General features: G+C 36.2%; 1 protein-coding gene across 2 annotated transcripts; it reads right to left on the bottom strand.

Annotated features, from left to right (window-relative positions):
- Nucleotides 1-8,979: 8,979 nt before the first annotated feature.
- Nucleotides 8,980-10,654, bottom strand: LOC18438165 (signal peptidase complex subunit 1). Of its 2 annotated transcripts, none has more exons than XM_088869522.1 (2): nt 10,525-10,654; nt 8,980-9,443 (listed from the first exon to the last, which is right to left on the bottom strand). In XM_088869522.1, exon 2 carries the CDS (start codon nt 9,441-9,443, stop codon nt 9,156-9,158), a length of 288 nt encoding a protein of 95 aa, XP_088725648.1. In that variant the 5' UTR covers nt 10,525-10,654; the 3' UTR covers nt 8,980-9,155. The 2 variants fall into 2 exon arrangements, with proteins under 2 accessions (XP_088725648.1, XP_006848417.1); XM_006848354.4 differs by having other exon boundaries at nt 10,444-10,546.
- Nucleotides 10,655-24,584: the final 13,930 nt, after the last annotated feature.

Here is a 24,584-nt window from a genome sequence, read left to right as displayed (position 1 = left end):
GTTTCCAAAATAAACAGCTTCAACATGCATACATACATCACACACACATGTGCATACACATGCAGTGCACCCACACATACGCAAACAGAGAGAGAGAGAGAAAGAGAGAGAAAGAGAGAGAGAGAGAGAAAGAGAGAGAGAGAGAGAGAGAGAATATGCAAAAAAAAGGCTCATGCAGACCACTTTGGGTAGTTCACGCCAAAACAACTTGCCCTTGTTCGGGTGGGACTTGGTTGGAAACAGGGAAAGCATGGGATAAGAGCCCCCTTGGGAAAAAAAAAAGAATAATTAAAAGTACTAAAAACAAAACAAGAAAAATAAAAAAGGAACATTCAGTTCACCATTAAGTCAGTTAAATTTCAAAATAATATTTTGCACTTCGGTATGGCAACAGTAACCATAGTTATTAGTTGCGGCTACATAACACATTATCCGGCTGCATCAAAGCTAACGCGTCCCTTGGTCATACTGCATATGGCTGCTTAGGCACACTTGCATGATGCACCTGCCTAGGCGGCACAAGTCCGCATATGCGAGCAAATCACATGGTATGCCTCCATACACCGACCCTCCTAGTGGATGGAAATAATGCCCATGAGAAGGCCTAAAAGAGTCCTTTTCCCCAAAATGCACGGAGGACTGGTTTCCGGCAGTATATAACCTCCCAAGAACCAATCCTTCTTATTCTAAGTGGATTAAAATCAAGATTTCAAATTTGATTTTTTTTCGAAGTTTAAAGGAAACTTCGCGGGTTTTTGGGTCAAAACATTGAGTTGATTTTGTTCTGTATTTTGAAGGATGGTGGGTGAGGTTTTATCGAGTTATTGAGGGTTCCAGGGGGCATGGAGTTTAAACCAAGAAATTAAAATTTCCTTCAATTATTAGGTGTTGATGCCATTGAAAGTACTTCTCTTTGGCTATATGCTACAATGTACCTAGTTGCTAAATGCTAATACATTTTTTTAGTGCTTGGTTAGTACAATACATATTCTTTTATTTTTTATTTGCGATGATGTAAACTGCCTTGGTTTCTTAATCTTGCTCATATGTTATGTGAAATTATTTAAATGCCCATAGAATAATATTTCTTATATTTGCGGTGATGTACACTGCCTTGGTATCTTAAATCATGCTCATTATCTGAAAAGACTGCTTAAGTGATCTTACAGCATGTGTACCCTCGCAACATTGCTTAATATTGAAATACTGAATGTAACGTGGTTATTAATAATGTTAGTTTTATTTATTCACCTCTAATTTAAATGCCTATAAAATATTGAAATCATTAAATAACATATAAAGCAACAGACATGGACTGACGATTCTACACAGTAACATATCTATGTACCACATATGTCAGACACTCGAATCAAGATGTCGGAAACTCGATTCTGCTATTCTAATCCTCGATCTCAAACCAACATGGATCTCTGATCCATAGACTTCATAAACTTGATTCCAAATATGTTGGAAACACGATTCCATAGATGATGGAAACTCAATTCCAAATATGTGAGAATCACGATTCTATAAATTATGGAAACTCGATTCCGCATATGTCGGAACTCAATTCCATAGATGATGGAAACTCGATTCCGCATATTCCTGAAACTTGACACTTGGAGTGTCGAACCCAGGGGGATGTGAATCTCGATTCCAAGGAGGTCGGAATCTCGATTCCATATGTGGATGAAACTTGGACCTATTCCGATCGATACTCGATTCCTAAAAATTAGGAATCTCGTTCCCAATGATTCCTATTGTACGGACAACGATTCCTACAATGAGAAACTTCTGGCCAGGTGTGATTCTGCGAATCCGGTTCGTGAAACGATTCGGGTTCCCAGGTGTTTCCAACAACTATGGTATATATTATGGACAAATACTAAAATAAAAGGACTACTATCACATAAATCACATATTCATATTATTCCATGTATTCTTATAAATTTTACTCTTCAACATTATTATTTTTTAGATACTGTCTACATCAGAAGCAGTGTTTCAAAAAGCACTAGGCGGGTCCTAGGCGGCCTGGGGGGTCCAAGCCGCCAGCGCCTAGGCGGGCGCTCAAAACCTGGGTGGCCCAATCAAATTCAAAAAGGATGCCCATTTGAATAAAAAATGATATATAGTATAAAAAATAAAAATTAGGTATTCAGGGCACTTAGTTTGAGTTTGATGGCTCACTCTTCAAACTTCAACCTCAAAGATGCTTCCAATGACTCAAAATCTTCTAAAAAAACCCCCAATAGATTTATAAAACATCAAAAAATAAATCTAATATCAATGGGTGATATTTTGATCAATTTTTGTCAACTTTGAGAAAACATCCTAAAGAAATCACCAAAAACTAGTTTTTTGGAGGCTTTCTCTATCTAAAATGGGCTCCAATAAGTTTTAGGTTTCAAATATACTTAAAACCATCATTCTAACCTTTTATATTTTAAAAAAAAATCAATACAAAAATAATAATTTCCGCCTCTGGGCAGGGCACCCGCCTATGGGCAGGGCACCCGCCTAGGCAGGTTCCGTACCGCCTAGGTCAGGCGCAGGCCTTGAGCGGCTGCCATGGGCACCCGCTTAGGCAGCCGCCCAGGGACTGCCGCCTAGATTGGCCGCTTAGGCCTGGGCGATGCGCCTAGGCCTTCTGGACTGCCTAGGCGTTGGGCGGTCCGCTTTTGAATCACTGATCAGAAGTGATGCATCCGCATTGGATCCACATAGTGCATCAAACCCACCAACATCTCGAGTCTGCAACTTGCAGTTGATGCCACCACAGTTAATTTGGTATTTTAAAGATGTTCTTACATAAAAAGTATATTGTCATTTCTTTGGATGAGGAAACCCACTAGGGATTTCAATAAGAGTTTTAGTAAACCCCTTTCTGTTCTGGTTGGGATATACTTTGAGAAGAAACTACCAGGCCCTTCAAAGAATTCTCCTGAGTTAAGCTTCGTGAATCCAATGACTCTCATCATGTTATCTTACAAAGAATCCCAAGTCCTATCTTGTTCATACTGCTCTAGATAAGGAGTGTGCACATAATTTTTTATCATTCTTTTTTTATATATGTTTCTTCTTTTTTCTCCTGTTTTTGTTCATTTCTAAAGTCATCTCCTACAGCTTTCTTGGGGTGAACAGAAAATATTTTAAGAGATGCATAAAGCTGTGACATTGGACTAAACGATAATGACCCCCAACTTTATAAACACAACATTATGTTTTATATTTGAATGCATCCTCAATTTTATTTACAACATTTTTGCATCTTTATTGGGTAAACCTGTAAAATTGGAACTTCAACTTAATTGAAGTAGCTCACTTTTTCAAAATACTACATCTTTCACAATTATGGTCCGACAAAAAGCATTAATTCATGAAACTTGGGTGTCAAAAGTCTCTCAGTAGATCACTAACGTATAAATTTCTAGTAGATCACTAATATATAAATTTCATAAAGGTTGCTTCTTACCAAACTTCATTCACATGCTTTGCTAACGCAAATAATTTGTATATGAAACTCCAACTCAGGTTTTAAAACTCAACAAAGAAAAGAGGGTAGCATAGATGCCAAAACAAGAATGCCAAATTCACAATAAGATCCATATTTCTGCCCTCCAATCATGTACCACGATGGGACTTTGTAAGGGTCATATATGAAAGCAGTGTAATCCAGTGGACTATATAGGGTATTTCGAGTTGCATTCACCATCCCTCCCACTGATGGGCAGTTGAAGATTAATAACATCTGAGTTAATGTCCAAGCAGGGCCCCCTCTAATTAATATCCAGCAAATGGGAACAGTCAGGATGCAGCCTTGGAATTCATACTGTGTGTTTATGGAATGCTATACTATATAAATGGTTTCTAAATGGCAAAGGCACCACTTTTCTGAGGAAGAGGCGGCCATCAAAGCAAAGGATTAGATAATGTAGCTAATTTTTCCCATAATTGTTGCCATACATAACAAGCACATAATGTCTTGCATAATGCAGTTTGAGAAAATATTAAGATGATAAGGAGTTGGCCAAATGTTGATCACCAAACAGGGATGGAGCACTCCCTCCTTGAGTTTTGTAACAAGAAGAAAGGGGAATGAGATTGGAGAAATATACGCATTATTGGTGCTTCATTCAGGTCGTCATAATCTCAAGTTGATAAGAGGGCATCCAAGAAGTATTGTGCACAAGAAGGAGTATACCGAATTCATCGCAACAATCCAATAATGAAGACTCAAGGCATCTAATGTAATGGCCATAATATAGAGTACATATTTCCAGCTCTTTGAAAAGAAGAGGGAAGTCATGCTCCCATTACTCTCTGGAATCCTTTCGCTATTGCAAAACCAGGGAGGAGAGAGTGTTTAGAAACATTGTGGTTATGTGCAGTCCAAATCACTAAAAAGAAAGAGGATACATACATATCCAAAGACGATGTTGAGGAAGAAGTAGGAGAAAGAAGAGAAATGTGCATGAGGGAATGGGTAAGAGGTGAACAATACCTAAACTACCTTGCCACAAAAGCAAAGCCACCAACCTCATCACCAAATGATAAGTAAGATTTGAGGTGAAGGAAGTAGGGAGACCCCAGGACTAGAAAGAAGAAAAAACAAACACCAGAAATACCTTGAGAGAAGGCATATGCCAAAAACAACAGAAAGAATAAACATGAAGACAAATCGAAAGAATAAACTTTCATAAACAACAAATATGCATAACTGCAAAACAATGAAAGTTAAAAATGCACTCAGAAGAAGATAAAAACCAATTGGGTCATGCATTTTCACAGTCAAGTTTGCAACATGAAAGAGGGAACACAGATTTGTAATGTTACTATTGAAAAGCGCAATGACTACAGAAATGTTATGGAAACTAGAGCAGTCCATAAAATTGATAATATTGTGAAGCAAAGCATGAATTTTCAAGAACTTCAGTTTAGCTCAAAAAAGAAAAATGACCTTGCAAGAGACTAGTACAATATGGAAGAGGGCTCAATAAAAGTGCAAACGATCGAGCAAAGGTTCAATTGACAAAGAAGTCCACTTAGTCATCAAGGACATCATGACACTATCCTACGAACAGTTGATAAATCATCCCCCAATCACTTTGAACATAGAGATGAAGAACAATGTCACAAGTCTTTGAAGTGTAACATGTTAAGTGGAGTCCCCACTGATGCAGGGAAAAAAATAATAAACAGAAAAATAAAAAATAAAATAAAAAAAGTTTAGAGATTATACCCTCTCTCCGGGTTTGCAAGGAAGTCCACCCCAAGATCTTTTTACAACATCAAACTATTTCTTTATTCTCCAATCACTCTATCCCACTTTTTGTCTCTCCACCAATCCAAAATCTCTTTCTTTCTTTTTTTACTTTCTTAATGCCTATCAACCCATTATGAGATAACAACTCAATCCCCATAAAAATAGAAACTATATCTTGCATAAAAACCTAAAATAAATATCCTAACTAACTCCCCTAGAAACTTCCTATATTGCCCCTTAAATCTCTACAAGGAAGAAAAGGCAAAAATAACCTTACACAAAATCTAAAAATCGCAAAATAAAAATAATCACTGCATCATTCTCCCGGGGTTGGAAGAAGATCAATCTCGAGCTTGTTGAACTCAAATCTTTTAGAGGCTTTCTCAAAAGCTGATAATGTAGTTCTAATGTTCTTTTGGATACTTTTTCCTTTTCAAATAAACAACTGATCCAACACGATTTGTATTGGAACTCTTAGATACTGAATCTAGACTACTAAATTGAATATTGATCTTTCCTTCAGCATAAGGTTGGATTTCAAATACTGCATCACACATATTTTCGTCTACATGATTGATTTTCGAAACTTCTTGGATTTTTAGGTTATTAACATCATCTTCTGCACTGAGATCTACCTCTTCATATTCATGTTCCTCTTGTTGTAATCTACGAAGACGATCTTGTAGATATTGTTGTATTTCTCTGTGAAGGTCTTCCATGTGTCTCTCAAATTGTTCATCCAATTGCTCAAATATTTGATCAAATCTATCCAAACCCTCCATATGGTGCATGGATCTTCGATTACAAGGCTCTAATACTGACTAGTGCATGGAAAAAATAATAACAGAAAAATTAAAATAAAAAAAAGTTAAGAGATTATACCGTATCTCTGGGTCTGCAAAAGAGTCCACCCCATGATCTTTTCACAAGATCAAACTCTTTCTTTATTCTCTAATCACTCTCTCCCACTTTTTGTCTATCTACCTCTCTCTAAAAATCATGTAACTCATGTCCCAATCCAAAATCTCTTTCTTTACTTTTTTTTCCTTTCTTAATGCCTATCAACACATTAAGAGATAACAACTCAATCCCCACAAAAATAGAAACTATATCTTGCATAAAAATCTGAAATAATATCCTAACGAACTCCCCTAGAAAATTTCTTATATTGCCCCTTAAATCTCTACAATGAAGAAAAGACAAAAATAACCCTACACAAAATCGCAAAATAAGAAATAAAAAGTAAGAAAAAAACCCACTGCATCACCCACTTTTTATTCCCTTATAAAAAATCCAAGCAAAGAAAAACATGTCACTATGTGGAAAGAACAGATCCTATAAACAAACTAAACCATGGAAAACATATGTCACAATGTTAAAAGAACATATCCCCACCAGATTGGTTACTGTCCATCGTACAACGGTCAGTCCAGTCATCATTATAATACTGATCCATGATTCATTATGTATAAAGAGGTGGGAAATCCAACCTATGTACCATAGTTAAGTGCTTCAATATGTCTTGATGTCCTCTGGATCAGTTTGGGGAAGGCCGACTTTGTGCTCAAAGAGAAGACACAGTGATACCCTTAATACATTTGGCATATTCTTCCTACTCAAATTTTTTAAAAAAAAGAAACGAAAAATCTTATGCTCATTTTCCTTTTGCCCCAAACGTTCTCTCGTATGACTTCTCTTCATTATTCTCCTCATGCTTCATAAGGTAACAAGTCTCAACCATTCTCTCCTTTCATTACTCCTTAAAATGTTGAACTCATGAGCTTACTACTAAACTCCAACTCTTCTTTGGCCCTAACTATGTCAGACTTACCCTATTAAGTTGTGCCTCCAAATTCACTAGTAGCCAAAAAACTACTACTAAACTCCAACTCTTCTTTGGCCCTAACTATGTCAGACTTACCCTATTAAAGTGCATGCCATAATGACTAGAAATTACTTTGGACAACGTTTCATTGAAGTCCTACATGGATTATCAAGCCTTATCGTGTCCTTTCAGCTGGCGGATGGATGTGGACCTGACTAGCAAGTTAGCAACACCATCACCCTTTGGAAATTTAGAAGCCCCTAGTTACACAGTCACCTCCAATGTTATCTGAGATGACGACAAGAGTGCACATCAAAGTCCATAGGCAAGGCAATTTTATCATCCAAATTAATCAGCAATGGACCGACATCATGCAATCCTAAATGCAATTGGCGGATTTGTCCTCGTAAACTAAACATCTTCAAACAAAAGGGAAACAGATTAAGTCAAGTAACACATACTCAGAGAAATGTCTCATTAAAAGATACATTAAAAATTGGAAACAAATTTCGGTTTACATGTTTTGGAGGTTGGACAAACAAAAATTGCAATATTTGGGATAGGAATTGTATCCCTAGCCTTGGGCAAGAGCATCACATAGTGTTAAACCTTTCTGGCATGAGTTGTTTAATTGTGCATCAAGGTCTACTCTTAACATCCCTGTTTAATATATGTTGAAAACTAGTCTCATATCCATGACCAATGATCTATCAATATTAAGGCTCAAAACCGCAACATCAGCTTCTCCTTTATTCACGTGCCATACCTTCTACAACTCTGACTAGTCTAAACTATCTTTCCACCCGAAGCTTAAAACATCGCCACTAGGTCACTTATCCCTCCTACCCAAATGTCTAATATGGAGTACATTCTCCATCTTATTGGAACTAAATGCATGTAAGAAACCATTAATGGGGTCAGATATAAACACATTCTTCACATTTTTAAAGAATGTGTTTATATCAGACCCCATTAATGGTTTCTTACATGCATTTAGTTCCAAATTGATGAGTTTGAATGAGGGAATGGGGTAAGGGGTTGATGGAACAATCAAGGGACAACTGAGTTGAGCAAATATGGTAGGTGTCCCCGACTTCCACCATAGAGGTAGGGGATAGCACAGGGAGCATTCCATTCTTGGGACCTTCTTCTCAGTTGATGTTATCTAAGTCTCTACAGTATTATGGCTTATAAGACAATTTTCACACAAAAAAAGGAAAAAAAAAAAAAAAGGGTCTCTTAAAACAGACCCCATTCATGTCGCAAGAATGGATGCAATGAATCATTGCCTTCTCCATGAAAACAGTATTGCTCATAAGAATGGCAATGTGAGGAGTCATCAACCTTGTCTATCACTAGGCTCATGAAACCCTTTACCATGTTATCTATTCCTTTAAAATATTATTCTTTTTGATGAAAAATATAACATGTAAACCTTTAAAAAAAATAAATATTTCGAACATCATTGCCAATATTAAGCCTGTTACCAATTTCTTTAGAATTCAAATCACTATCACCAACAATATGACCGATATTTATTTGAGAACAGACACCTACTTTGACAAACCTCCTCGTACAATCTCAAAGCTCATATAATCTTACTTGATGGGCGACACTAGGCAGGAAACTCAATGGAACTCGGATAAGACTACTGAATGTTAATGGATCACAAGTTTTCATATATGTCATTTAGACTACAGATTTAATGGATCATAAGCTTTCATATATGCCATTTCTTTTCACCAAGTAATCACCCGTACACACAAGCACATACATTTTGTGCAACATCTAGCTACTACAAGCCTAAAAAATTGCAGTGTAGCCATAGAGGGCGCAAATCAAAGTCCAACACCAACAAGGAGCAAGTTAGCCACAGTAGGAAGTAAACTGTACCAAATTGCAAAAGAACCATTATAAAAACATAGAAGTCATACCCCAAAATGCATCAAGTTAAAGAAAAGTGGGAAACACTACTCCCCATTATCTAAAAGTATTACAAATCAAGTGACATCACAACTGTTGGCTATGGATAAGACCCACAAATGAGGAAAAATCTTACAATTCCTACTTAATAGAAGTCTTGCTTGTCTTCCTTTTGAGGGTTGGGGGCTGGATCTTAGGCTTCGGATTGAGATCAGCCTCCTTGCTTGCCAACCAGTTGAGTGGGTGGTGATTGAAGAAGGGCCAGTCAGGAACAGTGATCAACATGGTTAGAACTGTACCCCCTGCGTAAATGAGGAGCATGTTTCGAAAGGAGTCCATCATGTAACCAGTGGAGAACGCCACAACGGCAAACATCACCAGCATAATCTGCATCAGATGCTCTGATAGCTTCTGCCCCTCCCAATCCATCTAAAAAATTGGAAGAGGATTAGTATTTTTTAATGCAAAAATAGTAATAATAATAATAATAATAAGATAGAAGCACATTTCGTGCAATAAGATCTTTGTGGAGAATTCATTAGTATTCAGTTCAAAACTTACAGATCAAAGAGAAAGACATGATTATGAAATATTCAACAAAACTTTGAAATAACAGTTTAAAGTTTACACAAATGAAGAAAAGGGAAAGTGATTTTGTTACAGGTAAAAGGGCAAAAAAGATTCAAATATAGATGCATACAGAAGACTAGAAATCAACTAGTTCCATAAAACTTAGCAATGAATTACCAATCAAAACAAAAAAAGAAAAGAAAAAAAAAAGAAACTAATGAATTGATACAAAACCTAGTATTTTGGATTGAGAACATGCAGACAATAAAGGGATTAATTTTACCCAGATATGTCGTAATAGATGTAACCAGATATGCCGTAATAGACCCAGAAACAAAATGTTCATCATAAATTATTGCGTATAAACCCTTCAAGCTGGTGCCTAGGTTTCAAGAACCAAGTCCCAGACGTTGAGGATGATAACCAAAAGGAAAAATCTTACACTAGTTACAGATAATATAAATTTGATCCACATTTAGGTAATAATTACAGGGTAAATAAACAGCTAAAAAAAAAAAAAAGGAGGGACTACACATCCACAGAGTGATCATATAGATACCACAATAATCGACTTCACATCATCCAAGACCCACAGATTATCCAGACCAAGATAATACTCCCAACTATCGCTACATATAAAAGCTAGAAATCATATTCTTGATTAAACAACTAGATAAATAAACACTAGGTTCAGTCTCTCTGTGTAATGAGCGTTGGAAACCGGATTTGAATGAACAAGTGTGAAAGGCCAATGACATTAATTAACTGTAAAATGGAAAACATGCCACAAATTCTATGAGGCACTAGCAATTGAGAGCAAAACTTGGAGGAAAGCGCGACAAACACCATGAAAGCTTACAGGAAAAAAGAACCCCAAAAACGAAGCAGAAAAATCAAGAAATTGAACAAACAATGCAAAAGAGAAGTGGTTTCTTGAAACCTTTTTGTTGGAACTTTGCCAATGAACCGTGGAAACAGGTTAAGTGCTCGTCTTTTGAGCTTCTTCTGTGACTTAAATAAGAAACGTGCGACTATGCGGCCGTTTATTCTTATAGTGCACGTAGTCAAGGCGGAACGTTATTACGCCCAAAAGACGGACAGCTACATCGGTCCGCCATCCTCTGTTCTTTTCCTCATGAAAATTTGTTTCATGTGGGCTAGACCGCATTTCTACATTACGTGGTCCTGTGGTATAAATGGTCCAAATGTTGTTTTTAATAGAATTATTATTTTAAATTTTTAAAAATTATTTATTTTTTCAAATTCATGATTTCCATATTAGAGATTACGTATCCTAACCGTATTCTTCTCTCATTACATCTCAAAAATAGATTTTTAAGAGGTGATTCATTTCTACATGAACTTATAAAAACCGTGTCCTTCTCTTGACTGCATAAATCCATTTTGTCCCAAATTTAGCATACAATTCTTCTAGACTTACAAGACATATGACAGTAGAAAATGAATTCTTCAGGACTCACAAAAGATCTCGCACAAAATGAAATTCGGAAAGAGTGTGTGACAATGCTCCCTTGGGAGCATGACACATGAAGTCCTTCAACCAAAAAGAATACCTAGGAGGATTCTTTTATAGGAAGACATGTACACCCCCCTTAAAAAGTTAATCCCACATACACCTTCGATCATATGGAAAACTCATGGACCCCCACCATTTTAAAAATGCATACGGCCAATCCCCTGCTCCCTTCTCATCCTTGCCAAGCTATATGTCTTAGTTTTCTATATTTAATTCTCTGGTAGTTTTGAGAAAAAAGCCCACTCTTTCCCTCTTTCTCACCATGTTTTCTCTTTACTTCTCACTTTTAGGTGGCCTCCTATCTTTTCCGGTCAAAAAAAACATCACCAAATCAATCCAAAAACCATCTCATCTTCCTTCTCCTTTTTCTATACCCTTCAATCCTGCTCTCTCTAAAATGTAAATGTCTAAGTCATTTTTTATTGAAAGACCACATGCGATCTTTTTGCTAGATAGTACAAATTTTTTTTTTAATGATAATAAACATCTTATTTATATTTTGGCAAATGGATCACTTACAGATGGTTTTATTACAATTAATAAATATTTCAAAATAAAACAGCACAACAATAAATAAAACTCAACCACTTGATATCATTTTTACAACTTAATACTATGCTTGAGAATATAAAATAAAAGAGCAAGAAAGTAAAAGAGAAGATGACGGAGATTACTTCAACCGGACTTATTACACCCTACACCAAGTCACCACATCTAATGGCGAGGAAGCAACAGTCTAGATTCAATCTCGTACCAGAAAAGCTAATTTCGTCCAAACTAGGTAACTACTCATAAATCCCTACAAAACCCTAAGTCCAAAATAATTAGGTTCAAACCCTAATTTTTCCATCCCTTAGATTATATTAGGTCAGGAGAGAGAGGGAGAGTCTCTAGGGTTGGGGTGTGCCCCTTTAGGAGAGAGAGTTGAGAGAGAAAGTCAGAGAGGAGAGAGAAGGGCGTAACCCCTAGGGAGGAGGGAGAGAGAGAGTTTATGGGTGAAAGAGAAGTGTACCTTGATGGGAAGAAAAGCACCCTTATTTATAGTAAAATTTAGGTTTAGGTTTTCTTTAGGGTTTCCCATAGTTTGTCTCTTCCTTACGATTGAATATGGACCGTTGATCAAGGTGACTTATGGAGTGAGATATCTGAGCCATCCATTCTATAGATGGGCCATTAACATTATGGAATGTGCATGAACCATTATCTCCTTTTTTTTAAACCATTTTTCATTAATATATTTAAATAAATTAAATCTATTAAAATATTATGAATTCCATAAAACTGCATAATCCATCTTATATATTCCATAAGAATAAATTAAATTTTATCAAGGTAATATATATTTTCAATAATCAAGATAAGATATGGTCAATATTTTCTAATCAATATTTGACCATATACTACAAGATAGCGCTACCATATTGTCACACCCCAAGAATTTACAATATTGTTATTCCTGAGATGTGACAGACAAAACATATATACATCTATTGATAGGACAAATTTACAGTGGCGATGTCTTACAAAGTAAATAAAGAAAGCTAGCACAACAACAGTATCTTCCAAGGTTGATCTTGACTAGCACTCAAAATGAATCCGCAGTTATCCTGAAAAAAATGTTTACCATAGTTTGATGAGTTTGGCTACTCAGTAAGTGATCATCATAATCCTAAAAATAATCATGATTGAAAGATATCAATATTTTTCAAAATGAGATCTATTAACAGAAATGCATCAACAGTTTCACTTTCAATAAATGCATAATTAAGTATAATCCGAGTAATTGAAATGCTTATAACACTTTTAACGGCAGTACATAATTCAAAGGATTTCACAAAATACCCTATTGGCGTCCCAAGTAGGTCACCTATATACCCCATCAGCGTCTTGATGGGTCCACTTAATCCCTATCGGCGTCCCAGATAGGTCCACTTAATCCCTGCAGGTCTACTTATACCTCACCGGCGTACCGGATGAGTCCACTTAATCCCTACCGGCGTCCCAGATAGGTCCACGTATACCTCACCGGCGAACCGGATGAGTCCACTTGCATACTTAAATTATTTCTAAATCTCTTTAAACATTCGAAAGCAGCAATATCATGTACTCAACATATCACTGAAATCATTAATATGAATTTCACTTAAACCATTAATAACAGTCACTCTCTATAACATTTAAAAAATAACCAATCAAATATTTTGGGCTCAAATTTAGAAAGGTAGCAGTTTGTAAAGGCATTCTAGCATAATTGCCAATTTAATATGTATAGAAAAACTCTTATAAAAATTCAAAAAGACGGAATTATCACAATTTATGGGATATCAATCCACAAATAAACATTTCACAACAATACTATAATCAATTGCAAAAATGTCAATTTTTAAAAATAATAAGGCAGTCAATTGCACATGAATTTTACAATGTCTAAATATTCAAACCAGTAGAAAGAAATATCACAATTTTACTAAAAGCAGAAATATCACATTTATTTCTAACAATAAACAAGAAAAATAAATAAATTTATTTTTCTAATTTACAGCCTTCAAAATTTCTAACATAGATAAAATATCACAATTTTTATTAAAAAGATTATTTTTCAAGATAATGAGGTCACGTGCGCATAAAATTTATCGCGCCTAAAATTCATAATAATAAGCAGAAATAATTATTTCATTTCATTTTTAAAAAGAATGGATTATTTTTCGAGACAATGGGGTCACTTACACACAAAACTTATAACATAAAGATCCTGGACGGAAATATCACTATTTATTAAAAACAGACTATTTTTCAGGAAGACGATGTCACTTACTCACAAATATTTGAGAGGGAGCTTCCGATAAAAATTCAGTTTGAGAGAGGAGTTCACTATGCTTCAACCAGAGAGAGAGAGAGATCTCAAAATTTTCTAGGGTGGGAGTGCTCACCTCCCCTATTTAAATTCTTATAACGTATTATTATATTATTTTATTACGCTCTACCTCATACCTGAGGTGTCGCGTTAAGAGTCTGCTTTTAACATACGAAAACCACGTCCACTAAAGGACGTGGCAAGCAGCAAGCAGCAGCAAGCAAAAGTTTTAAATCAAGTAAAAACTTTTGAAAATAGTGATGGTCCCCAAGGACCATCATACTCAAACAGACCATCACCTATTTAAAAGCATCTTTTCTCCTTTTTTTTTTTTTTTTTTTGAAATTTTAGGATTGTTACACATATTTAATTAACTTGAACCCAAAGCAACAAAAGAAGGTATCCAAGGATGGGGAAGGCTTATGGGGCCCGACCTAATACCCATATGGTGGACCCATGTGCACTATGGGCCCCCATGTAATTTTTATAAATATTTTAAAATTAAACAAAATGAATTTTAAAATATTATAACTTTGTAAATTAATAACTTCATTTTTATAAGTTTAAAAATAATAAATAAAGAATCAAATGACTTATAAAAATTCCAATAACAAATCTAAAATAATTTCTATAATAAAATGAACACAATTAAAATAATATGATGGGAAGTGGATCCATATGGTTCAAGAATTCTATCAACAATCACGGGGTACTTCATCTTCAGCTATGGACTATAGACCACACTTGCTTTATCAAACCGACCCAATGTTTTCCATGACCCACAGTCTAAGCAGGGGCTCATTAACAAGTCACCAAAGTCTGGCCGATGAGCCAAGGGGTCGTAATCCCAATTTGTGGATTACAGGTCCTCCCCTAGAGACAAGTCAAGGTCGCCACGACCTGATGCGCCCACAGCTCTATGATGCAGAGGGGTATCTCTTGCACATGCATACGCTTCACCCAAAGGTGGATAACTGACTTTCTTAAATGATCTATCGATATGCATGTCTTGTAATGGAACATGTATAAGAATTTAGTTTTCATTTCTGTAGGCCTACCATCACACACATGGGTCGCACAGTCCCTCCGCTCACTCATCCAGGCATAAGCTCCGACCTCATCAAGAGCTAACCCAAAACCCTTATCGGTTTGTTCTTTACGCCCAACACAATTTGGTATCAGCAAACAACGTTTGCTTAGTGGTCCTCGAGGGACTACACTCCCATTAAGTTTATGTTCCACTAGAACAAATATTTTTCATTACACATTTACAAGGCCTTTAAAGGCTATATAAACCCAACATCTCTCACTTTTCTTTTTGAAAGCCTTACATTATCTCTTCCTCACTTTTTCTTATCCACATCTCTCTCACATGTTTTTTAAAAACATTAGGGACAACTCTCTTAGTCAAAGGGTCTGCAATAATCAAATCTATAGATATATAGCTGATTTCGATCTCTTTCAATCTCTCTTCGTTTGTTAAGTGATAGAAGTATGGTTTGATATGCTTAGAATTTTTGTGAAACCGATACATAAATATTCGCCGTGTTGTCGCAGAAAATTCACACTGCCTCACAACGTATAGGATGAAAAGTTGATTAAAAACCTTCTTAATCCACACGGCCTCCTTGGCTGCTAGACAGTATGCCACATACTCGGATTCCATGGTGGACAAAGCCACAATGTCTTGTTTCTTTGAATTTCAAGAAATTGTACCCCCTCCAAGCATAAACACATACCTAGATGTAGACTTCGCATCATCTGGATCCGAGAGATAGCTTGCATCTGAATATCCCTTTATTGTTATTTCAGTTCCCATTTATATGTGAACGCAAAGTTCATGGTCCCCTTAAATATCTAAGAATTCGTTTTACTATTTTCCAATGCTACTCTATTGGATTGCTTTGGAAACGGCTCACCAGACTCATGACGAATGACAAGTCAAGTCTTGTTCCCGTCATAGCGTACATAAGGGACCCAACTACACTCTTGTATGACACTTTCTTCATTACTTTTATATCCATGTCATCGCTAGGATATATTTTATTACTAAGCTTCATCTTTTTGATGGGCTTACACATACTTATATCAAACTTTTCCAGTATCCTCATATAGTAGGTTGCCTGAGAAAGTTGGATAGTCTTTTCTCTCATGTTTCTTATTATCTTGATGCCTAACACATATGACACTTCTTCAAGATCCTTCATATCAAAGTGTTGTACAAGGATTTTTCGTTTCTATTACTAAGGCAATTGAGCTACTAGCAATTAGCATATCATCCACATATAATGATATAAAGACCACATCACTCCCACTAACCTTTTGATATATGCAATAATCCTCATTATTTGTAGAGAACCCTGCAAGAATAAGGGTCTTTTGGAATTTTATGTACCATGTCTCGATGCTTGTTTCAGGTCATAAAATGATTTATTACGTTTGCACACTAGGTTCTCTTTCCCTTTCTCCTCAAATCCTTCAGGTTGGGTCATGTAAATATCTTCTTCTAAATCCCCATTTAGAAATAATGTTTTGACATCCATTTGATTGACCTCAAAGTCAAAATGGGTTGATATAGTTATAAGGATTAGGATTGATAAAAATTTGGCAACAGGAGAAAATGTTTCCTCATAATCTATCCCTTCTTTCTGGGTGAAACCCTTTACAACCAACCTAGCTTTGTGTTTTTCTATTTTCCCTTCAGAGTTCAATTTTTCTTGAAAATCTACTTACAACCAATGGCCTTACGCTTTTGAGGTAGAGGTACTAATTCTCATATATGGTTTTGTTTAATGGAATCATACTCATCTTTCATGGCTTCTACCCAGTATTCCCTTTCAAAACAGGTCAAGGTTTCACGGTACGTTTTAGGCTCTGAATTTAAATCTTCCCCAACCTTATCAAAAAGTTTCCCAAGGTAGACAAAATGTTCTATATATAAATGTGGTCTACTGATTCAGTTACTTTGTCTTGATTCAGGTAAAGATACAATTTCTTTAGGGAGTTCAGGTTCAAGTTGGATTGGTTTAGAAGTTTCAAGTTCAGGGTCTCGAATTACATCATTGTTTTTTGCCTCCTCATTAAAGTTATCTTGTTTTCTACTCGCCCTTGCTTCAAAGAACTCTTCCTTGAAGAAGGAGCATCACGACTTTCATTTACAGCCATTATTCCAAGGTTGTAGAATAGATATCGCTTACCGTGACTTGGGTAACCAATGAAAATGGTTTTGACAGTTTTGGGTTGCAATTTCGTTCTATTTTGATGTGGAATAAGGACATGGGCTGAGCAACCCAAAACTCTCAAGTGTTCAAGGGAGGGAGTACGACCTATAAAAATTTCATGAGGAGCAAGTGGGGCAGCTTTTGTGGGAGTCTGACTAAGGATGTATCATGTCGTCAGCACGGCTTCTCCTCAAATTTCTAAGGAGAGAATTGCATATCCCATTATACTCCTTACCATTTCAACTAAGATCTTATTCCGTCTCTCAGCTACACCATTTTGTTCTGGAGTACGAGCCATGGTGTATTGATGGATAATTCTATTTTCAACGCAGAGTTCTTTGAAAAGGTCAGATGAATATTCCAGCCCTCTATCCATTCTAAGAACTTTAATTTTCAGGTTGGTTTGATTTTCTACCTCAGCCTTATATTTTTTAAATTTCTCTAGGGCTTCAAATTTTGTTTGAATAAGGTACACATGGCCATATCACGAGTGGTCATCTATAAAAGAGATAAAATATCTTTTTCCACTTTTGGTGGTCACATTCATAGATCCACATATGTCACTATGAATGATTTCTAAAATGCTAGTAGCTCTTTTTACCCTGATGGTATTTTTCCTTATTAATTTTCTTTACACATAAGACTTGTACACTTTCGATAAATTTCCTTTATAATTTTGAAGAATCCCGTCCCTTTTTAATCTTTCTATTCGTTTGATATTAATGTGTCCTAACCTCATATGTCATAAGGCAGCATCTAATTCATTAATAGATGAGACATAAACAACATTTTCTTTTATTTCAATAGTAAATAGCCCATCTACAAGTCGTCCAGTCATAGTCACATCTTTCTCCTTCTTGACCATCATTTTCTCCCCAAGAAAGTGGTTATGAATCCAACCATAGACATCTTAGGAACTGAAACCAAACACTTCCTCATATCAAGAGCATAAAGTGCTTGCTTTAGGATCAATGTGCTCCTACTCTTCAGTTTCAGCTCGAAATCTCCAACTCCAAGTACATCAGTATTCTGATTTCCTCCCATGTAAATATGTTGTTGTCCTGGCCCCATGGGAGGGAAAGAATGAAAATCATCCTTGGTGTTTGTGACATGGGTCGTAGCCCTCGAGTCAAGACACCATGAAACTCCCTTGGGGTTAGTCAGCATAAATTCAAAGACCACACATGTCAATTCCTTGTTGGTCCCCAGATTTGTTGAACTGACAACTATTGGCTATGTGGCCCACCTTCTTACAAATAAAGCAAGTTGGAGTCTTTTTTCTTGCTCTCTTATTTTCAAAATCTCTTTTTTTGAAATATCTTTTCTTCCCAAAATTATTTCTTATGTTTCTTTTCTTAAATTTAAAAGATGGTGGAGATTTTATCACATGTACAATATCCCTTGGAGTTTGCCTTGAATTTCTCCTCTTTTCTTCTGATTTGATTGTCATGATGAGCTCATCCACTTTTTGTGCCTTTTTTCTAACAGAGATATAAGATATAAAAGTCTCTCATGAATTAAGAAGAGAATTCATGAGATGAATCACTTGCATAGATTCATTAGGCTTCATGCTTGTGTCTTCCAGCGCTCTGACTAGCGCACGAAACAAGTACACATGATCTGCAAACTTGGTACTTTCTGTCATCTTTAACTCATTATATCTCCTTATAGCCATGGTTTGCTTCATAAGAGAGGGTTCAACATACTCTTTCTCAAGTTTATCAAAAACTCACTTGCAGTATAGATTGACTCATATTCAGAAGCATACGAGCCAGTCATGACAAATAAAAGAATGTGCTTGCATCTCAGGGTCCTCCTCTTCCAATTGGCATACTCATCTTTGATTTCTTGAGATGAATCATCAATTGGACGACGATGACGGTCCTTAGAGAGAAACTCATACAAGTTTTCCTCATAGAGCACAAATTTGATCTTTCTTTTTCATGAAGCAAAGGTGGTCCCATCAAACTTTTCGGCTTTCGAGATCTTTGAGATGAAGGTAGGAGCAGCCCCACATTTCTATTCTCAAGCAAATAAAAAATAAGAAAAAACTCTTAATGAGAACCAAGTAAGACCAGCTCTGATATCATTAATAGCAAGACTTATGTGATCTTTTGCCGGGAAATACAATTTTTTTTTTTTAATGATAATAAACACCCCTTTTATATTTTGGCAAAAGGATCACTTACAGAAGGTCTTATTACAATCAATAAATATTTCAAAATAAAGCAGCACAACAATAAAATAAAACTCAACCACTTGATGTCATTTTTATAACTTAATACTATGATTGATAATATAAAATAAAAGAGCAAGAAAGTAAAAGAGAAGATACTGGAGATTACTTCAACCGAGCTTATTGCACCCATACCGAGTCACCACATCCAATGGTGTGGAATCATCAGTCTAGATTCAATTTTGAACCGGGAAAGCTAATTTCGACCAAACTAAGTAACCACCATTAAATATCTACAAAACCCTAACTCCAGAATAATTAGGCTCAAACCCTAATTTCTACAACCCTTAAATTATATTAGACCATGAGAGAGAGAAGGAGAGTCTCTAGGGTGGCGTGCCCCCTAGGGCTTTTAGGAGAGAGAGTTAGAGAGGAGAGAGAGAGGTGTATCTTGATAGGGAGAAGAGCACCCCTATTTATAGTGAAATTTAGGTTTAGGCTTTTTTTAGAGTTTACTATAGTTTGCCTCTTTCTTGAGATTGAATATAAATCATTGATTAAGATAACTTGTATGGTGAGAGATCTAAATCATTTATTCCATATATGAGCTAACAACATTATGGAAGGTGCATGAACCATTATCTTTCTTTCTTTAAACCATTTTCCCATCAACATATTTAAATAAATTAAATCTATTAAAATATTATGCATTTCATAAAAATGCATAATCCATCTCATATATTCCATAAGAATATATCAAATAATATCAAGTTAATAATATATACCTTCAATAATCAAGATAAAATATGGTCAATATTTCCTTTTCAATATTTGGCCATATGCTACAAGATAGAGTTACCATATTTAATTAACTTGAACACAAAGCAACAAGAGAAAGTATCCAATGATGGGGCGTGCCACCCATCTAAGGCATATGGGGCCCCACCTAATACCTACGTGATGGGCCCATGTGCACTATGGGCACCCATGTACTTTTTATAAATATTTTAAAATTAAATAAATTGAATTTTAAAACATTATAACTTTGTAAATTAATAATTTCATTTTTATAAGTCTAAAAATAATAAATAAAAAATCAAATGACTTATAAAAATTCCAATAATAAATCTAAAATAATTTCTATAATAAAATGAACACAATTAAAATAATATGATGAGAAGTAGATCCATATAGTTCAAGAATTCTATCAATGATCACTGGGTACTCCACCTTCAACTATGGATTACAGACCACACTTGCTTTATCAAACCGACCCAGTGTTTACAATGACCTACAGTCCAAGCAGGGGCTCATTAACAGGTCACCAAAGTCTGGTCGATGAGCTAAGGGGTCGCAATCCCAGCCTAAGGATTACAGGTCCTCCTCTTGAGATGAGTCAATGTCACCACGACCTGATGCGTTCACAACTCTATGGTGTAGAGGGGTATCTCTCGCGCATGCATACGCTTCACCCAAATGTGGATAACTGGCTTTCCCAAACGATCTATTGATATGCATGCCGTGTGATAGAACATGGATGAGGATTTGGCCCCCGTCTCTGTAGGCCTACCATCACACACAAGGGTCACACAACCCCTAGGCTCACTCATCTAGGCAGAAGCTCCGACTTCATCAAGAGCTAACCCAAAACCCTTATCGGTTTGTTCTTTATGCCCAGATACCTTGGGTTTTCCAATCGACTAGCCTAGATCGACAAGCACAGTTTGGCAAACAACGTTTGCTTAGTAAGGTCCTCGAGGGACCACACTCCCACTAAATTTATGTTTCACTATAACAAATATTTTTTATTACATATTCACAAGGATTTTAAAGGCTACATAAACCCAACATCTCCCACTTGGCCTTTTGAAGGCCTTACATTCTCCCTTCCTCACTTTTTCTCATCTTCATCTCTCTCACATGTCTTACAAAAACATTAGGGACAACTCCATTAGATTAGATGGTCTACAATCATCAAATCTATAGATATATAGTTGATCTCGATATCTTTCAATCTCACCTCATTGTCAGGTGATAGAAGTATGGCTTGATATACTTGGAATTTTTGTGAAACCGAGGCTCTTTAGAGACATAAATAGCCACCGTGTTGTCGCAGAAAATTCGTACTGCCTCACAATGTATATGATGAAAATTAAGTTAATTAAGAAACTTTTTAATCCACACAGCCTCCTTGCCTGCTGGACAGCAAGCCACATATTTGGATTCTATGGTGGACAAATCCTTTAAAGGCCAAATAAACCCAACAATTTCCAGTCAAATTATCGAAATCTACTTCGTGGCCATTGGGAACCTCACCAATCAAAGCCACCTTGACCTATTTGATAATCAATCTTGTTGGAAAATGTAAAATTCAAACGAAGACAAACATCAATTGAGTTGATTTTGCCAAAAAATTAGGCCAAAGATATTTTGAATTAGACCCTTCTTTGTAATGTTCCAATTTTATCCTAGGTCTCCAAAGAAACAAATTGTTTTACCCCCTTTAGCTGCATCTTTTGCTAGAAAAAGAGAGGGGGTTGCCATGAATGTGAGAAGGGTGACAAGCACTGGGGTACCCAAGAGAGAATGAAAGCTTTTTTTAAGTTAGTAAAAAGCAAAAGGTTAAATTAGAATTGTTTCCGTTTTTGTCTTCGATGATGAGAAAATGGGGTGAGGAAATGGAGGTGAAGAAGAGAGAGAGTTACGAGGACTAATTGTTGTGTCAAAAGCATCTCAAAGAAGAGAGACTGAAATGGGGTAACAAAGAAAAATGAACTGAAAGATCCACTTGCTCCACAAGAACATGGAAAAGGGGAAATTGGGTCACCAATTATTGTTTCCATTTTACGGCCAACTCTAATTTCTAGAAACCTTAGAAAGGTGACGACCTCCGGCGAGTTAATCCAAGGAGCCCGACCTTTAGCGAGCTTCTGGCAAGGCTTTTGCCGAAGCGAGCAAACTTCGGACAGCTCCGACGAGCTTCTGGCGACTTGAAACTTTCAGCATCATGCAATCTTTGGTTCTCCTTTTTCCTTTCTTTGGGTCTCAGATCTAAGTTTTTCAACTCATACATGTTCTTCATACCTTAGATCTTAGGTTCTTACATTAGATTTCTTTTATTTCTCAAATTTGAGTTTCTTTCTCTCTCTTTCTTTCTCCTCTTTCTATCATTTTTCTTTTCTTAGGCTTATTATTTTTATTAGTTTTTCTTGATAATATCTCTCTTTTTATCTTTATTGCTCCTCATCTTTTTCATTTTTGGCAGTCCCCCTTTCTCTCTATGTCTCTCTCCTTTCTCTTCCCTTTTTGTCATTGCTTTCTCTATGCCATAACGTCTCTTGCCCTCCACTTCACTCTCTCCTTATCCATTTCTCTCTCCCATTTTTGTCACTACTTTCTGAATCCTCTAACATCTCTTTTCCTCCACCTCACTCTCTCTTTCTCCATTTCTCTCTACTATTACTTTCGTTTATGTTTAATTGACCCTCTATTCTCTCTTTCAATTAGAGAGAAAGTAGGGTATGCTGCAAGGTGTGGACTCTACCTCCCTCCCTTCTCTGTCCATTTTTTTATCTCTCATATTCATCCCTTCCACCTCCCATCCTCTCTCCAGTCGTCTCTTATGTTTCACCATCCGTCGATGTCTTTTTTATGGCTTTCTGCTGCCTTCCCTTCATTTATCTCTCATCCCCTCGGTAAGTTAATGCCTAAGATAAAATTTTTCATTCTTTAAGAGATCGATATCTTGTCAATGTCTTCTCTTATGTCTCAGGGTCTTGCCTCTCAACCTTCAAGAGATAGGTATCCTCTCATCCTTTAAGAGATCGGTATCTTGTTAATGTCTTCTTTTATGTCTCAAGGTCTTGCCTCAAGGGATTCAAATATCGTATATATGACAAGTCAGGTTAACACTTAAGATGGGACCTACCCAAAGGGGGCCTTATTGAGTCATGTCGTGGTATTTTATGTTCCTTTATACTTGAATTCCTCTTATTGGTCAAATACAAGAATCTTTATTTTATACATAGGAAAAATCTGTTTTGTTATTAATCAGGATTGAGGGAAAGAATGACTGAAAGAAAAAAAAATGAATTAGTTATTCATCTAAAATTAAAGTGAAATTAAATCAAATTAAATGACCGGAGTTAGACGTGGATATATAGCTCACATACGTTGAACAAAAAAATCTTTCGGAACTTGTTCGAGCTGCTTCCTCTTTCCCCTCCTCTTTTGTTTTCATTTTCTCTTTACTTCAGTTATTTTACTTGATTGTCTCTCACTTATATCTCTTTCATGCTTTTGGTTTGACCAATCTTTTGTTCTTTATTTTTTGTCACTGGTTGTGTGTCGCAGCCACCCTCTTGTATGTTGTCATACTCTTCTTGCTATTCTCTAGGCATTATTTCTATGTAGGTTGCGCACCATTTCATATTTATTTTCTTGTGCGCCGAACCAACCCCGGCATGTGAGGTCATGGTTATGGGGTGTCCAATTAAGAATTTTGGGTTGGGGAATAGAGATCATGTGGGGAATGTCTCTAGAAATGCCTTGGTGACTTAGTCGGGGTCTTAGGCGGAAGGTAATGTACGAGTCTTCAAGGTGAGGGTGTAGGTTGTGTTCGGAGTCTTGATGGGTCATCCCTGGAAGTGGGGAGTACTTATTGTAGTCTTCTATTTCTTCCACTTTTTATTTACTTATGTACTTATGGAGCTATTCTACTTTATATAATGAAGTTACTAGTTAATATTCAAAAAAATAAAAAATAAAAAGAGAAAGGGAGTTGTTTTCTTTGATAAAAAAAGGGGTTGAAATGGTGAGAAAAATGGCGTGAAGAAACATAATGAAAGGATGAATGTATATGTGTGTGTGAAAGTGAGTGAGAAAGAGATAGAAAGAACATGTTTGTTGCTATTTTCATCGCCTTGCCGGCAATTTTTTGCCAAGAAGATAGAGTGGTCATTGGGAAAGAGAATAAGGCAAAAAACTGGGTGAGAAAGAATAAATATTTTTTAGGTTGGGATGACAGCATTAGTAAAGAGAATAATGTTACATTTTTATAATTTAGACTGGTGAAAAGCAAAATAGAAGGTTAAAAGTCCTATTTTCATAACCTCGAGGGGTTCCATGGGCTTTTTATGGACTCGAGGGTTTATCTGAGATTACACTGATAAAAAGGAGAGGGTTTCCTTTTTTATTTCAATTTTTCGGATCC

The sequence above is a fragment of the Amborella trichopoda genome, chromosome 6 (genome assembly GCF_054954075.1).
Source record: "Amborella trichopoda isolate Santa Cruz 75 chromosome 6, AtrichopodaSantaCruz75HAP2 v2.0, whole genome shotgun sequence".
Taxonomy (NCBI): Eukaryota; Viridiplantae; Streptophyta; class Magnoliopsida; order Amborellales; family Amborellaceae; genus Amborella; species Amborella trichopoda.
Note: the sequence above shows the minus strand (reverse complement) of the source record. Positions and strands in the feature narration are given on the sequence as shown.